Here is a 17,120-nt window from a genome sequence, read left to right as displayed (position 1 = left end):
CCTAAGGTCCATGTGTGCCGTAGGAAGTTTCAGCTTTAACAGTAACAACCTGACACAATTACAAGCCACTGAAAATCTTTCAACCAAAACATCACCAAAAGCCTTAACTGCAAAGTATTTACAAGCTCACCCAACCACGAATGTCCTGCTGTAGACATACGCACAGCTACACAAGCTAATTAGGAAAGAACATAATTGTTTGTGTGAACAGCAGAAGCGAACTAAACACTCACTGGTGTTTTACTTACCTACATGTGTTTTTCTCTATCACATTAACATGTTGTACCCTGTGAATACCATTTTAAATATTATCTTGTGAATTTTAAAATTCCTGCTTCTTTCTAGGGACTAATTTTAGTTGAATGCAAAGAGATTCAAGAGAATGCAACACACATTTGGAAACGAACGCCTTTGTGTGACATACCTCTCTTCTACTGAAACTTCCTTCAGCTGCTGATGTGGTTTTGTCCCTTCCATCTCTCGGATGCTTACTGCATAAATCTTAGTGGTATAGTCAATTGCTTTTTCTCTTGCAACATCACTATCATAACCTTTGAAAAATAAAACATAAAATAAAACAGACTACCCTTGTTTCATAGTGGAAGAGTAGCAAACAAGATCTGCGCCAATAAAAGGAAGGAAACAAATCCTACTGAGCTCTCCCTACACTGAACATTAGCACATGAAAAGTTTCTTGCCCACTTCATGTTAAACACCTGTGTGAGCCCCTGGGGAATAAAGACTAAATTAAAGATGTATTTTTGGTAATCCTTTTTACCTCCATCTTCTTCTGCATCTGTGTCTGATTCTTCACTATCAACCAGCTTACTCTCCTGAATGCCCAAAAATTCTCTGGTCCAGATCATCAAAGCTGTATCAGCACCACCTACAGTCAGCAGCACAGAATCATTGTGCAACCACCGCACGTTGGTTACCTGTGCGCTGTGACCCACATACTTCTTGAATTTTGCATGTTGGCCCTGCAGCACAAAGAATTCCTGTATTAGCAATCTGACATATTGCGAAGTGTCTTCCTTAGTTCTTTTTCTTTTGCAGTTTCTAGTCTCAGAAATAAATACGCTTATTACCTTCACTGGATACGAAAAAAGCTTCACAAACCCAAAATCATCTCCTGTAGCTAATAGGGTTCCATCTTTTGTAAGACTAGCTGCATTTACAACGGTGACATCACTGTGGATGGGCCAAATTCCTTCACAAGTAGGACCAAGAACACATGTCCAGGTGTCCCACTCAATCTTCTCTATCTGCAACCAAAATTTCCCCAAAAGAAGTCATCTTAATACATACCAAATTCACACTGGTTTCACATGTATATTTTCTGTTTGATACCAGGTTTTTTTCAGTGTTTTTAGAAACTACGTACTGTTTCCAGCTTAATATACAAACTGCATATCCTCATCAAAAGGCTTAAAACTAAACATTCCTGCTTTCCCAAGGCAGAGCATGATTTGAATACAAATCTCCTTAAAAGATTTTTCTGAGGTGCTAAATATTGGCAATTCTGTAGAAGAATCAACATTGTTAAAAGCCGTGTCTAAAGATGGTTTATAACCTGTATGCACACCAATTACACAGAAACCAGGCGATTGGTCAGGAAAGGGGATTATGCGAAATGACTGCTATTAAACAAACAACAAATTCAGATACACAAACAGAAACTTGCAGGTTCTACCACACACAAATGCTAGGAAAGACATTATAAAGAATCATTAAATAATTCTAATTCTAACCACTGTAAATATAGTATTTCAAAAGGAAAAATATACCATTTGAAGACAAAACCATGTTCATTTTCAACAGTCCAGAAAAATAACTTTCACAGTTAAAAAAATGCAGTAAGCAGAATTCGTACCTCAGCAATTCTTATAATATGCCTTTTCCCCCTTGGTGCTTCAAAAAATAGTTGTTCTTTGGCACCAGAATTGACTTGCAGTAACTTTCCTAGATACAAAACAAGAGTTTATTATGAATCTTATTCATTAACATGAATATTATCAACTTTATTTTGATTGAGTGAAGAGATTTCTGGGGATAAGCTAAGAAATTATCCTCCAGAGAGTTATTCATAGCAAAAGTAAAACAGATGCTTAGAATCACTCTCATAAGAATCCTATGCTCCTGATTCACTGCCGAAGTAATATTTTAAATACCATCCAACATCCTTAAAAAGTTACTGTCTTGCAGCAAATCACTTTCTTCTGTTAAGAAGTATTTCGCTTGTGTTTTCATCATCATGATAATGGAAGGCAAAAAAAAAAAAAACCCACCAAAGACCCAAAAAACCTTGTCCTACTCATTTTCATAACTATTTTGTAATGATTTTGCAAGACTGTTTTGCTGAAAGCTAAAAACATTGTAAGCACCTGTCTACTTTGCACTGCCTAACTAGCTTACAGTCCAGCTACACACCAAACTGTCCTTGCACAGGGAGTTTACTACACCCGTACAATGTGATATCATGAATATAATCCTGCATGCAACTGATAGTATATTGGCAAGCATTTGTGAATGATGAAGCAAAAAATGCTTTCAAATTCAGTTTTAGAATATTTCTGATATAAGAAAATTAAGGCATTTTCTGATTTTTTTTCAAATTATAACAACTATAACAGTATAAGAAATACTGCAGGGATTTATTATCATAAATGCAGTTCTACAATAGCTAAACTGCATAACTGCCAGGGAAAGCACCTTTTACTGAGAAATGCTCAATTATATTATCAACCGACATGAACTAGTGCAGTTCCAACATTGCTGTACTTTGGCTGGGCATCTTACCCTTTGTTACATGAGATACGTTCAGGCCGTTGGAATCACTGACCACAAGGTGTGCAATATGGGGCTATATTAATATCACGCCCTTCCCATCTGACCTGCATAACACAAGCTTATACAATTTAGTATATTAATCCTTTACAGCTAGAAGCTCAGTTAGAATTAGTGCAATAAATACCATTAAGAACACAAAGACTTTTCAGTTTTCTTTTATCTGTACATGTAACACATCCCAGAACTGGCTACTACAGATATACGGGTAGTATGCGACAAATTGCTGATATCATGTTTGTAACTATCAGCAGTCAGAATATCAGGACTGGAAGCAGGCACACAGTGCCAGCTCAGTTGCAGCATGGCTTACTGGCTCGAGAACCCAGACCTGGACAGATTCTGAAAGGAGTTCTGTCGATGTCAGTGAGCTCGCACCACATCTTGGGACTAGCACAACAGGGGAAGCAGGGCTCAGACACACAGGTGATTCCACACAAAATCATATTAGGTCTAGGAAGGCTTATTTGCATGAGCTCATTATTGATCCTGCTAGACTTAATTAGTTGTGACAATAAGGCGCTCTAACTTCATTGCAGTGATTGCCAGGCAACGCTCAGCAAAGAAGAAAGGAAATTGGACATAAAAGGTGGAAAAGAAGAATGTGCCGCACACTACAAAACTATAAAAAGCACAGGGCAAAGGAAATCAATGCTATGTTCGTAAGTGACATTTAGTCGTACGTTGTCAGCAGTGAAGTAGCACATACTCTGGTACAAATGCTACAAGGGGGGACGAGTTACACCAACAAACGTAATTGCAATGCACCCATATGGTGCTTGATGCTGAAAAATCACTTGCATTAGTTGTTACAGTGTATCTTAGTAACTGGTACAAGAACATTTTTCTGATATTCTGTTTTATAGTCATTTTAAATCCATATCTCTGCTCAAACATTTTACCTCTCGAGTCCCAGTCAATGTGTGTGATATAGCTAGATGCACCTTTACAAATGCCAACTCTTTTGCTGGTAAGTACATTGTAAATATCTACAAAATTATCATGGGAAGCCACAGCCAGGTACTTTCCTGATTCTGTAAAGAAGAGACACTGAGGTTATTAAAGGTGTACATGTTATAATTATTATTGTTACACATTTTTACTACTGTAGTGCATCCAAATGCACCAGTTAGGGGTGGGCCCCGTTACACTAGGCTGCATACAACCACACAGAAGTGAAAGTATTTAAATGCATGGAGTGCATATAAAGCCAGACTACCTTCTGAACATTCTATCTTTTGTCTAGAGGAGAAAAACAAACTCCTGGATAAACACTCCCCTTCCACCTTATCATGTGATTATACCTCGTGAAAACTTTATATCTGAGATCATTTCCTTTCTGTGGTGGAAAGAGACCATGTCCTCAACAGTGTCAGCATTTACCACCAGAAAACTCCCATCATTCAACCCCACAGCCAAGGCTTTCCCATCAGGAGAAAAGGCACAGCATCGTCCACCTACAAAGGAAAACGGAAAAGAGTATCTTAAGGTTTACAAACTTGGGATTGAGAAAACCATCAATAAACTGCAACTGAAAGGTATGCTTCTAAAATTGATTTTTTTATTCATTAAAACAAATATATTATGTGATAGGAGGGCTATGATCAATGTTTTACTAAATGGGAATGTATAGCCTCTGTATAGGCTCTTCTTGAGTTGACGATGGTGATTTGATCAGTCTTGAAATGGGTTTAGGTGCAAATATCACCTTCCAACTATGTTCTAAATGCACCAATGATAGAACTATAATAAAATAAAATGGGAAAAAACCCTAAACCCCCACAACATACAGAAAGGATAGCCAGATGGATAATTCAACGACTCATTATGGGCAGCATAACTACATGTCTTTCAGGGATACTACACTTAAAGCTTCTTTGTTACATGACTGAATAATGGTTCCTTTCAGGTGGAGCACATTTAAAACAGAGATGTACTACACTTCCTCCACTTACTTATTCCCTTAACATTATTTCTGACCATACTGTCTCATACAGATAATCCTTATCCATCCCCGAGTTCACCTCTCCAAAACATTTGACTCTGTTTTCCCTCAGCCACTTAGAGTTCCTGTGCTTTGGATCTGTCACTGAAAATGAAGCATGTTGAATTTACACCATAAAATTTCCTAAGGATATCAATGAGTAAACAAAATAAGAGTATTTTTGAGAAGGCAGCTTTTCAACATAGCTCACCTAATTTTATAGAGGTGAGGGCACGAAACCTGTTCATTTTCAAAGAAGTTTGTATAACATGTAAAGTTCATATGGCCACTGAAGGCTGATTGTGCTCAACATGTAGAAAATTTTACATTTGTCTTTATAAGGAAACTTCTTAATGTCAGCAAAGAGTACACTGGCCTTAAGTATTCTTAGGAAGGAAAATGATTCTGAGCTCAACTCATTCCCCTTGGAATCAGAGGAAAAGAGATTAAAGTTAATTTTATTACTATTCATTACAACAGATTATAATCCTTTTTCTTTCTACCCTTTTCATTGACTTGACACATGCCAAAGACAATCTACCTCCTATGCTTCCAATTTCTAAATGATTGTCCTCTTCCTACCTAATTAATGCCTGTGATGTGCACCAAAAGCAAAGATGGAACTGTTACAGACATAGAATAGTACCATTACCCTCACAGTGTATGGCCAAATGAGAATTACCTTTTTTGAGTTTCCTCACTGCCAGCATACGGTGCTGGGAAGAAAGTTCCCAGATTCGTAGTGTTTTATCATCACTCACTGTTGCACAGACAGGCAAGAGAGGATGAGCTGCCAAGCCCCAGACTTCTCCTTCCATGTGTCCCTAAAGGAAATAATTTAATATAAAACAATGCACTTGTGTTTATGTAGAATGTTCTAACATTTGCCCTGCCTCCTTTTACAAGTCTTGGGCAATAAGGCTTTCACCATCTCCTCTCAAAAATTTTCCACATTCAGAGTGACCTGAATATCCTGTCTGTTTCAACCTCTGATACCCACCTAAAATACACTCTTCCATAGTCTCCTCCACTACTACTAGCTGTAATTCCAACGTTCTTCCAATACTCTCTCTCTTCCAGACTTCAAATGAACAGGAAATATTTATGCCCCAAATAGGACTGTATCCTGAAATCCTAGCATGGGCTAATCTGTCTTCGAGGTTCATGTAATAAATTTAGATCCTGGAGAACATGTTTGCCCAACATACACTTACTTACTTCTTGTAATCTTTCCTCAGAACTTGGTTTTCAAACCTTTTAATCACTCTTACTGCTTTTTCTAGATTTCCTTCAACTTGCATACAGCTTGCTGGCACTGCATTTCAAGGTTAAATCATTTCTGACTATTCTCAGCCTGGATTTCAGTTTTGTAACTGGTGTTTTTGTTGAGATGGAAAAATACCATAAGAAGAAAAAGGGGAGAAACTGTCATGACACCTTGATTACACCTTATATATTTTCTACTTTGGCTCAAGTTGATGCATGTATGCATGTAATGTAAGTTGGATGACAATTGTAACACTTCTCTTTATCACAAAACTGACAGCAATCAGGTAATTTTAAGGTATTTTTACTACCTTGTAACCTTAGTATTCATGTGAAGGCAACTATATTAGGATGATATTGCCCTTCTAAATTAGGGAATGAGCTAAATAATTTATAAAATAAAACTTTGCACGTTTAGGTTAGTAAGGCTATCGTGTAGGCAATATAAATTTGAAAGATTACTTTATGTGATCAGAACTAACTAGAAAGAAAAATAGCAAAGAAACAGTATTTTTGTAAAAAAGTGTTAATTTAGTCAGTTAAAGCAAACAAAAAGTAAAAACTTGATAAATTGTAACTCAGCAAATGATATATACAATTTTCTACATATAGACATGAGGGTTATTCAGGACACCAAGTCAAAGCAACATCAAATACATCAGTGGATGTAAATATGAAATGTTTTAAACCAAATTTTGCAAAATCCTTTGTCTTGCAAAAGAGGTCTCTTTATGCTTTGCAGCACATGCAATGACAACTGTGTGTCACTGTAGTAAACTGTCATAATTCTAAAGCAGTTTTTCACACGTTAAAGTATAGGATCCTTCAGAATATACTGTATTATTTCAGTAAAAGCAAATAAATGGAAGCACACTGTCAAAACAAAATAAATTGCGTTAGCTCTATGCTTCATTTTTATGTTGGGTCCTAAACTAAAATGTCTGACAAAATCCTAAGAAGTCTCATCAACCTTTGAACTTAATGGACTGTTTGTTTTACCTTCAGGATTCTGTAATGCATGGTGAATCTCAAAGTCATTTACATAAGAAAGAATCAACTTCTGCCTGAGCAAAGAAAGGAATGGTGGCCAACAGGATTAACGAAAACAGAAAGAAAATTGCTAGGAAAATCTTACCGTATCTTGTATTTCTACAGGGAATATTTTGATATGGAAGATACAGTACCTGAACAAGCAGAGTCATAGGACCACTTTTATCAATTTCAAGTATCTCTCCATTTTTAGTTCCCACTAGTATATGTCCATGTCCTAGACTGATGGCTCGAATAGAGGGATTGTCTTCTAAAAGTAAACCTGAAGAATAGAAAGATAGTGATTTTAGGTTTTTATTGTGAAATGAAAATAGAAACCTATAGTTTATACAGCTTATATCACTTATAATTAAAATCTGTTTAAAATCATGAAACATGAGATACACTTGCCTGATCAAACTACTAGAGGTAACTAATAGCTCAAAAGAGGGGAGCTTGTGGTAGTCTATACTGTGGTAAGATAAAGATTGATATTTTACTGCTTCAACAGTGACAGTGTATCAGGGGTTCAGATGCTACAGCAACATGGACGTTAATTCTGTGATCCTCTGTGAATATCACCTTGCAGCCTTCCACACGGATGCCTGGGGAATTTAACAGGCCTTTCCAACTCACAAGGAACCTGGTCTCAGCTTGAGACATTTCTTTTAAAAATCACTTCTTCAGTGAAAACAAAGCCAAGTGTCACAGAATAGAGGAGGAAATAGCAGAACAAACTATAAATGGCAAAGACTCTGTGCAATACAGCACAGAGTATTAAGTAGTATATTCCTGCTCCCTTGGTGTTCTGGTGACATTTGACACCTCTTACTGCCATTTTACCAGCCGTCATGCATACAGTCCTTACTAAAACACACTGAAAAATAATACCTTTAGAACTAGCAGATAGTGCTGCTCTTTTAATAGCGTATGTCTTCAGACACCTTTCAAACATATCATCCCAAAGCGCCACAATTCCATCTTTGCCACCAGTTACAAAACCCTGATCACAATATGAAAACATACACACACGTCAGCATACATATGTTAATATTTAAAAAGACATATCCAAAGGCAGTATAAATTCTTCCCTGCATTTTATTCACATGTCAGATTAAAAATACTAGAGCCTGTACCTATGAAGAAAAAAATATAAGGGGATAAGATTTAGAAAGTTGCTTTTCAAGGGTTATAAAGACTTATAACCATGCAGAGTGTGTACCGTTTTACATAGTAATGCTGGACTGTAACATTTTTATGCATGTGGAAATAAGCTATGGAAAAATACATGCTTCATCCTTAGAAGAGGCAGTAAGTTGGTAGTAACAGACTTTTAAGTTATTCCAAATTCAATGGACTTAATAGATTCTTCAAACTGAGTTCTAATAACACATAGGGACCAATTCTTTGATTTATTCCCTTAGTAGATTCTCTTTATCTGTGCCAAGTGAGTGCAAAAGACAGTGTAAACAACTAACCAACAAAAGCATAAGTGAAGAGGATGTTCAGAACATAAAAGTCCCAAAATCAAATAGAAAAACTGATGGAAAAAGGTAGGAACAATCGATTAGGGCCAGGAAGGATTGAGCCACAGGGATCCTAACTGACCTTGACATATAAAAATTGTAATACTCTTCTTCTCGTGCTCTTCTCTACTTTTAAAATTGAAACAATAATCTCAAAAGGATATTCCATTATCAACATCTTCAAATTGCTGGTGGATTTCAAGTGGCAAAACTTTGCCCCAACCTCGTTTATGTCAGGTCAATAACATATTTTGCCATAGTTTCTTTTAAATATTTATTGATGCAACTGAAGGAAAATACTTTTGATATCCGGAATAATTAACCCAGAAAAAACAATACCTTTGGATATCCAAATCCTTGTTTGCTTAAGATACACGGATAATATTATTGAAAAATCACGTTTCACATTTTGGGAACTGATAATGCAGAAATATTTTTGGGATCAAGTTGAAGAGGCAAAGAATGTTACCTGTTACTCTCCTGTGGTTTAAAAATATGAAAATGACACGCATGAGCACATTGAGAAACAAATTCTGCACATTTACAGGTCAGAAGTCTATTGGCCAGGTAACAAGCACATACAACATGGTGCAGACAAATACATATCTAGAATTCATTAATATTGGTTTTGTGATTTTAATCACATTCAGATTCATCCAGTGCAACTTGTTTTCTGTTATGCCTTTGTTTATTAAAACATCTTCAATGTTAGTGCAATGCAGAACAATATATTGCTTGCAAACATGTACAAAACCTGAGTAACTTCATTAGGAGATATGTTAGTTATACACTTCTAAAATCCATTATTGCAACAAAAGTATTAAAGATGAGTGGATCACCTAAGACGATAAATACCTTATCCAATGCATGCATAGCAAATACAGGTCCATCATGGGCTTTCACTGTCTTAAGCAGCAGAGTATCCTTCCAGATGTAAATGTCTCCAGTAGCAGCACCAGAGAAAACCAGATCTTCTATTCGTCCATACGAAACACTCATCATAGTTTCCAATTTTCCAGTAGTTCCAAATGTTCCCCGTTTTGATGTAAAGCCTCCACCTGCAATATAAATGAAAGTAAGTCTTTTTCTATTTCGGTTTGTAGCCATAGTGCTGTAAAGGACAAATATCTTGACCCCATCATCTCTTGTGATTGCCTAAGACATAAGATACTAGAAATACTGAAAACACAGTGCACAAGGGAAAAACATAATAGAAGAAAGTTTATCTAGTAATGACAGTTTTGAAGCAGTACAGGCTCTACTTTTTTCCGATTGTGATTTCCACGCAAATGATAAATTTTGGTGAGAAATTGTGTAAAAAGACTTAATACAATGGCTGGCAGAGTATTTTTTTGCACAGAACAGTCTGCAAACTGCCTACCAAGCTTCTTCTCTTTAGGGGTGACCACAACTATAAATGAGATGCTAGGGGTTTGTTTTAGTTGTCCACTGGCAACCTGACAATTTGACAGCAGCTTTGGAGAATAAATGCCAGGATTTGCTTCTTTTCTGATTGTCAGAAAACCAAATTGCCTTACTCTGGTTCAGACAGCAGAAGTAGCCATATGTGCCCATAAATTGAGTGCTTATAGACAAAAATACACATACAGTTACAGAATAATATAGGCAGTGCTGTCCTTGCATCATGGCATCACATATTTCATTTTTAACACCAGAATGATGGTCACAATTCCACTGACCAAGTCTTAATCCAAAATATACCAAAGAGACTATTCTTGGAGTAAGATACTGCTTCATGCAAATTCTTGAAATAGAATTTTGCAAACAGCAATGCAAGCCTATTTAATTACTACAAAAATAGCCCAAACATAAAAAATGTAAAAAAAAAATATTAATCTGAGAGCACCTGAAACACTTGAACACTGTAAACTACAGTATAAGTATATGAACTTCTTAAAACTATTTAATTTTGAGTTGCCTTGAGTTCTATATTTAGCTGCCCTTATGCTGCCTACCTTTGCTGAACTTTACACAGATGCTCCTTGAAATCTTTTTACTGAGTACTCATGTAGTATGTATAGGATTAAAAGTCATGAAGAACAAAAAACCCAGTCCTGCATAAAAAATATCCTCAATCAGAAACCAGCTTTGCTGTCTTTCTCAGTTTGACAGAACAGTCTAGACTGAGAGCTACTTTCTATTCTGAACATGTTGCTTATTAGTTTGCAGAATCACGTCCTGTTTATCAATAATGAAAAAAGCATTTTCAATTTTCATTGTTTAGAAAAGGAAACAAAACTCCTGTGTCATACAAAAAATACACACCTTGATATCTTGATTCTTATGATAACATATCGTGATTTTTAGCCCAATGGATAAAACATAAATTACTCTAACTGAACTTCTGCAAAATACCTGATTCTTTATTTCTTTTTTGTTTTGCGCAGGCACATATTTTAAGGTCCATCCTGAAACCTATCTTTCCAGCCTGGCACCTTGAAATATGTTTCCATCTCTGTAAATCATCTCTGATGACTGAAAAACAGCTCTGTCATGAAACTGAAGGGTTGCTGACTTGAAGTGCAGACACTACCATTTTTCGCAGCATGCCAAAGGCACCTAAGATTCTTAGCTACCAGCTGGCATTTTCACAAGGGTCATAATCTGCCTAAGTGAATTATAGGACTGCATGTTTTCTGCGAGCCAAGGAGGCCTGTTCAGGAGAAATCCTTAATAGTATGACTAGAGTTAAAGAACAATTAGTTCAAAATGACTTCTAAAGAGAAAGGAATATTGTGACATTTGCCGATTCAGAGGTAGGTTTTCACCCCTTCGGTATTTTGTTAACTAGAAAATTGCTTTACAAATAAATAAAATTCTTAAACCAAGAACATGATGTTCCAGTATTAAAAATACACAGTCTCAAATAAATTAAATAGAAAATATTCAAGACAGTACCTGTTTGCTGCCAAAATTTGATGTGCTTCATCCCAACTGTGACTAGTTTGTCTACATGATGTGGATTACACTTCACTACAAATATTTTATCTTTATGGCCCCTGCGATAAAAATAAAAATTAAAAAACACAGTAAGGAATGACTTTATTTCAAACTAATTTCTTTTGAATAGGCATTTCATTGTGTCTCAATGAATATATTGCGATATATTGTGAAATATGCAAATACATAAGCAAACATAGTCTTTAACAATGAGAATCTTATCACCATGACTGTCACAGTCTGGGTGCAAATACAACAGCATGGTCCATAACACTAGGAGGATTGGCAGACAAGTCCCAGCATCGTCACCCCATCTAACAAGAAGTTGAGTGCCGTATTTCTAACCCACAAGAGTTTAGCCTTGGGAGTCTGACCCCGCAGGGCTGGCAGAATATATTTGAGCATATGCAGTATAGGAATTAGACTACAGAAACATGGTGAATAAAAATTGTCTCCCACTGAATTTCCGTTCATTTAAGTCATAATGAAGAAGCAGGCAACAAAGGTCAATGCAATTAAGAGAAGTTACAAAGAGCAACATAAATATTTAAATGGATAAGAACTCAATTAATAAATATTTAAAATGCTCTGTCAAGGAACATGAGGGAGTCTTTAACCTACTGTGCTTCAAGAGGAAAAAAATTATAAAATTGTAATTTAGGAAACAGTTCATTCAGCAGCATAGACGCCTTCAAATTCAGTTGTCAGGTAATCAAATTTATTATTGGGAGTATGTATTTATGGGAATGTGTAAGTTTAATTTTCACCATGGCAAAAAATATTCCTAGATGTAAAGTAGAAATTATTTCTATTTCAGTGTTTTATAAAACACCAAAAGAAAAAATCATTAGCTTTTCAATTTTCAGGTTTTGTGCTGTGATAATGTCACAGAATCACAGAATGGTTTGGGTTGGAAGGGACCTTAAAGATCAGCTAGTTCCACCCGCCGCCACGGGCAGAGACCCCTCCCACCAGCCCCATCCAGCCTGGCCTTGGGCACTGCCAGGGATGGGGCACCCACAGCTGCTCCGGGCAGCCTGGGACAGTGCCTCGTCACCCCCACAGTAAAGAATTTCTTCCCAATATCTAAATCTCCCCTCTTCCAGTTTAAAACTGTTACCCCTTGTCCTATATGTCCCTGTAAAAAGCTGCTTTCCATCTTTCTTCTAGGCTCCTTTAGGTACCAGAAATTGCTTTAAGGTCTCCCTGGAGCCCTCTCTTCTCCAGGCTGAACAGCCCCATCTCTCGCAGCCTGTCCTCATAGGCTCCAGCCCTCTGAGCATCAAACTTGCTGAGGGTGCACTTTTGTCTGACAGGTTTAGGAGGTCTGGAAAATCACATGGTTCTGATAACCTCCTTGGATTCAGTATTTTCTTTTGGTGAATCAGTCTAGATGAAAACCAGACCTTTACACCTTTGACATTTGAAGTACATCTTCTTGCGACTCCTTTTTCTCCTGTTCCCCTACTTTGCTATAATGATGCCCAGCCTTTCAGTTCAGGCCAGTTGTACTGCTGCTTCTGGAAAGCAAAATGTACTGCCTCGAGTGCAAAATCAAACTAATTGCATCCCAGTGCAGGTGTCCCTATAAAATGACAAGAGCATGCCTGCATCTGTGATAGGATGAATAGTGCTGACATGAGACTTGGACTGCATGGCCTACTTTGCCACCCCAATGTCCTCTGTGTCCTTGTGTTCTGAGGGACTGGTACAGGATACTCACTCTTACAGAGTAAAGAAAGGAGAAGAGCATGATGTTCGCTGATTTAGATTGTAAATAAATTTGACAAGGCCCTCCTTCAGCTCCCCCAGGGATTGCTGTCCACTAACACAAAGCACAAGGATCAAACAGGACCAGCACTGTATCAGCATATAAGACATAAGAAGCTAGCAAGAGAAGCTCAGATAGATTTTGATTCCAACTGCATACGCTTACTCAGTAAGGATTTTAATGAAACTAGACAGAAGATTGTGAAGCCAAGAATGGGAAACAAGCTGTATAATTTATCTAGGAAGCAATTAAAACAAATAAATATACATATATTCTGAACACTGCAACCAGAAAAGAAAACTGAGAAGTCACGCTGAAATAAATAATCCTAATAAGATTAAGCAAAAATAATATTAACAAAAATATATATAAAAGAACTACAGAATCAGATTAGTCCTTCAGATGAATTCTTCTTGTGGATCTATATGATTAAAAGGAGGTGTCCTATTCGTCTTGTCTCCTAAGGCCACAAAGGTCATGTCTAAAATTTAGATGTAAATCGTCCTGTATTGGCCTTTGTCTCTCTCTTTATATGTCTTACTGTGCTCACCAGAATGAGGGACTTGCCTTTAGGCACTGCTAAAATATAATCAATAATTTAAACTGGAACATTTTAGAATTTAGAAAACATTTAGAACATTTTAGAAGACAAACTATTTCTATGTTCTCTGCAAGGACCCTGCATATTTGCAAAACAAAAATATCAGCAATAATAGTAGATACATTGGGTACATATAGTATTATACGCTGAAAAGAACCTGAGAACTTAATCTTACATCTGTCCTGTGAGCAACATGAGACAGGTAGCCATTACAGCCCATCATTATCTTGTTTTTAAAAGCTCAGAAGGTCTCTATGGGAATATATAAGGTATTTCTCCATGTGTGAGTACGAAGCACAATCTGTCTGGAGACAGTAAAACTAGGATTGCAAAGCAAATGAAAACATCACGTTTTACAACACAGATAACACTGTTGATAAACAAGCCCTACATCACAAATTTTAAACGGGAGTTAAAATCTTGCTGCCTAATAAACTATATGTCTGAGATAAAATTATATAGCTAATATAGATTATGGTACATACATACTAGGATCAAAACATTTATTTCTTCAGTAACGGTACACTACTGACAGATCGTGTGGCCACAAGAAAACCTTATTCCTTCTGAAACTAGTCACCATATAGTAATTAAAGTAAATTATCTTTTACAGGCACTTTTTTGCAGTTACAATTTCTACTGACCGATGCTAGATGTTACATGCTTGCAGGCAGCATATGAAATTAACTCCTTGCCTTTCTGGTACAAATGTCCATGCTTACACAAATTCTATACAATTCTAGTATCTTGACCTCAGAGGTATGTTTGATTTGTCCAAATGTAAGACAGAAACCAAGCTTTCAAAAAGTTTGATACTTCTGACTGTACAACTAGTTTAGTATAAAGAAAATGTTGCAGTTCAATATTTTAGAAGAAATAAAGCAAACACTTAAACCATAATCCATTCCTCTTCCCAGCACTGGTCCCTTCAAGCAATTGCAGAAGCTTCTTCACCGTCGGGTTATTAGCTAAGCCTTCAGTTAGTAACTGCATAGAACAAGTATCTCAGAAAAAGCTGACTCAGAAGAAAGTCAAGATCATATTCATCAAAGAAAAATATACTTGTATTAGAGGGAACTCTTTTTTTCTTTTTAGAAAAGTGATCTGGTTATGTATACTGATGAAACCCAGCATATCATCTTAATACATAAAGGAAAATGTGACCTCTCTGATGACTCTGCCCTGAATCAGGAATAAACTTGGAAGAAAATGTTAACTTGAAAATCATTAAATGAACTGCAATATCAAAGTAGCTATCCTAACAGAAAAGCTAGGGAATTTTTGACAGAAACAGTTCACAGGATTTCCAGACACTAAGCTGTAGATCCCAAGGATTTTAGTCTTGATATATTGCTCTGAAACACCATTCTGTTTTCAGAGAGGTATTCAGGTTTTTTCCTATAAGCAAAGTAATACATGTGGATGATGCTAATCAGAAAAACATAATCACAGGAGACACACTGGAATGTATTCTTACCTGGTTGTTGCTAGCTTTTCTCCTTTTTTCCAATCCCAAAACACAATGGCATGATTATCATCTAGTCCAACAGACACCAAACATTTTCCATCAGCTGTGCAGAAACAATACTTGATGTTAAAGGTGCTAAGTCTTTAGCTGAAAATGTAACATGCAATGAACATAACAAATACACTGTAACCTGAATTTCAAATTATGTATATAATATGTATATATATGAAACAAACAAAAAAAAAAAAAAGAAAAAAAAGAACTAATACTTTGAGAGTTCAGATTCACTGATGGCCTTCAATTCCCAAAGCAGACTGCGTACAGAATTAAACAAACTGAGACAGTCAGCATGTCCAAACTCTTAAGATAACTGGTCTATACCTGCTGAAAGTTTTATCCACAAGTGCAATATTTAGCACCAAAATGAGTACCTATTGGGTGATGACACATCAAACTGGAATCCCTAGATTTCACAGAGCACACTACTAATCCATTACCTAACCAAGGTGATTTTAAATATGGCATCACCCTTATCAGAGACAGAATAGGTTTTTCTGCTCAATTTTTAACTGGATGATTACAAGACAGGTTATTCTTTTCTAGAAAAGGTGTTCTTTTGACTTCATTATCTTCCATTATGTTTGTATGTCTGACCTAATTTAGTTTTTTTAAAATTTGTATTCCTTATCAAACCATTGACCTTTCCCAAAGGCAGACAACAAAACGTTCCTGTGTGTAAGTACAAGGAAGGTAGGTAGGATCAAACAAGACAATGAAAGTCAATTTCATAAAATCCTAGTACTCCAAAATAATTTTATTTGAAATATTTCTGACCAGATGATGCTTTCTTTCTTCTGCTTGAAATGGTGACAAGAATTATTAGTGTATAATGAAATGAGTGGTTAAAAGTTAATAGCCAATGTTATGAAACTATAAATATGATAAGAAACTATAAGGCTAAAATTAATTGCTGGCTATCATCTCTTCTACTGCAGGAAATACACAGAACTACTGATAACAAGAGGAAAAAAACCAAGAACAGAGTATCAGACATACAATACGTACATATCACACACATACAATATCATACACCTAGGCATCGTTGCTATGTGTATAAAATAATGATAAACAAGACCATTGTTAACAAACTTTAGAGACAAACTACTATAATGAAATTTTAAAAAATTTAAAAAACTTAACCACAACTGTTGAAGTACATGACAAGACAATTGAACTTTATAGGCTGTAGCAGGAGCTCACTCCCTAATTTTTTTTTTTAACTGAAGAAAAGTTAAAGCTGGAGGAGGTAGAGCACTGGCGAGATGGTCAAAAGAGTGAATGGAAGCAATGATTTGAGGATGTTACTTCTTGTAAGTTAACAGAGATGGTAAAGACTCTCTGCTTAAGCATATTTGACTTCAAGAATAGTAAGAGTGCCACTGGTATAAATTACTGCATTAGGACTACATCAAAGCTCACAAGGCTGACTAAGCCCTCACAGCGAGATTGGGCTCACAGTATTTAGCAACCGAGTTCTATGAGAAGCAAGTCAAGGAGTAGGGGAATCACAGAAAGAGGGAAAGAGTTCACAGTTGAATGAAATAGGCCTAGATGGAAGGAGCGTAAGTAGGCAGAGTGGAATGAAGTTGAAACACAGGACAGGAAAC

The 17,120-nt window shown here is 36.4% G+C and overlaps 1 protein-coding gene across 11 annotated transcripts in view; it reads right to left on the bottom strand.

The window, feature by feature from the left end:
• Positions 1-17,120, bottom strand: part of EML6 (EMAP like 6) — a 120,385-nt gene that overhangs the window by 28,899 nt on the left and 74,366 nt on the right. For 6 of the 11 annotated variants that reach the window (XR_013931387.1, XM_080408047.1, XM_080408050.1 and 3 more), the window contains 11 exons: positions 15,463-15,556; positions 11,572-11,672; positions 9,508-9,710; positions 8,018-8,129; positions 7,282-7,409; positions 5,514-5,655; positions 4,152-4,304; positions 3,750-3,881; positions 1,874-1,962; positions 779-1,265; positions 425-551 (listed from right to left, as the gene is read on the bottom strand). Coding sequence is in view for 10 of the 11 variants with exons in the window: in XM_080408047.1 (XP_080264173.1) it covers positions 425-551; positions 779-1,265; positions 1,874-1,962; positions 3,750-3,881; positions 4,152-4,304; positions 5,514-5,655; positions 7,282-7,409; positions 8,018-8,129; positions 9,508-9,710; positions 11,572-11,672; positions 15,463-15,556 (1,768 nt within the window). In the remaining variant the exon portion in view is untranslated. Of the gene's footprint in view, positions 1-391; positions 552-778; positions 1,266-1,873; positions 1,963-3,749; positions 3,882-4,151; positions 4,305-5,513; positions 5,656-7,281; positions 7,410-8,017; positions 8,130-9,507; positions 9,711-11,571; positions 11,673-15,462; positions 15,557-17,120 lie in introns of all 11 variants that reach the window. The other 5 variants (XM_080408055.1, XM_080408056.1, XM_080408048.1 and 2 more) reach the window with 2 other exon arrangements.

This window comes from Falco punctatus, assembly GCF_963210335.1.
Source record: "Falco punctatus genome assembly, chromosome: 12".
Taxonomy (NCBI): Eukaryota; Metazoa; Chordata; class Aves; order Falconiformes; family Falconidae; genus Falco; species Falco punctatus.
Note: the sequence above shows the minus strand (reverse complement) of the source record. Positions and strands in the feature narration are given on the sequence as shown.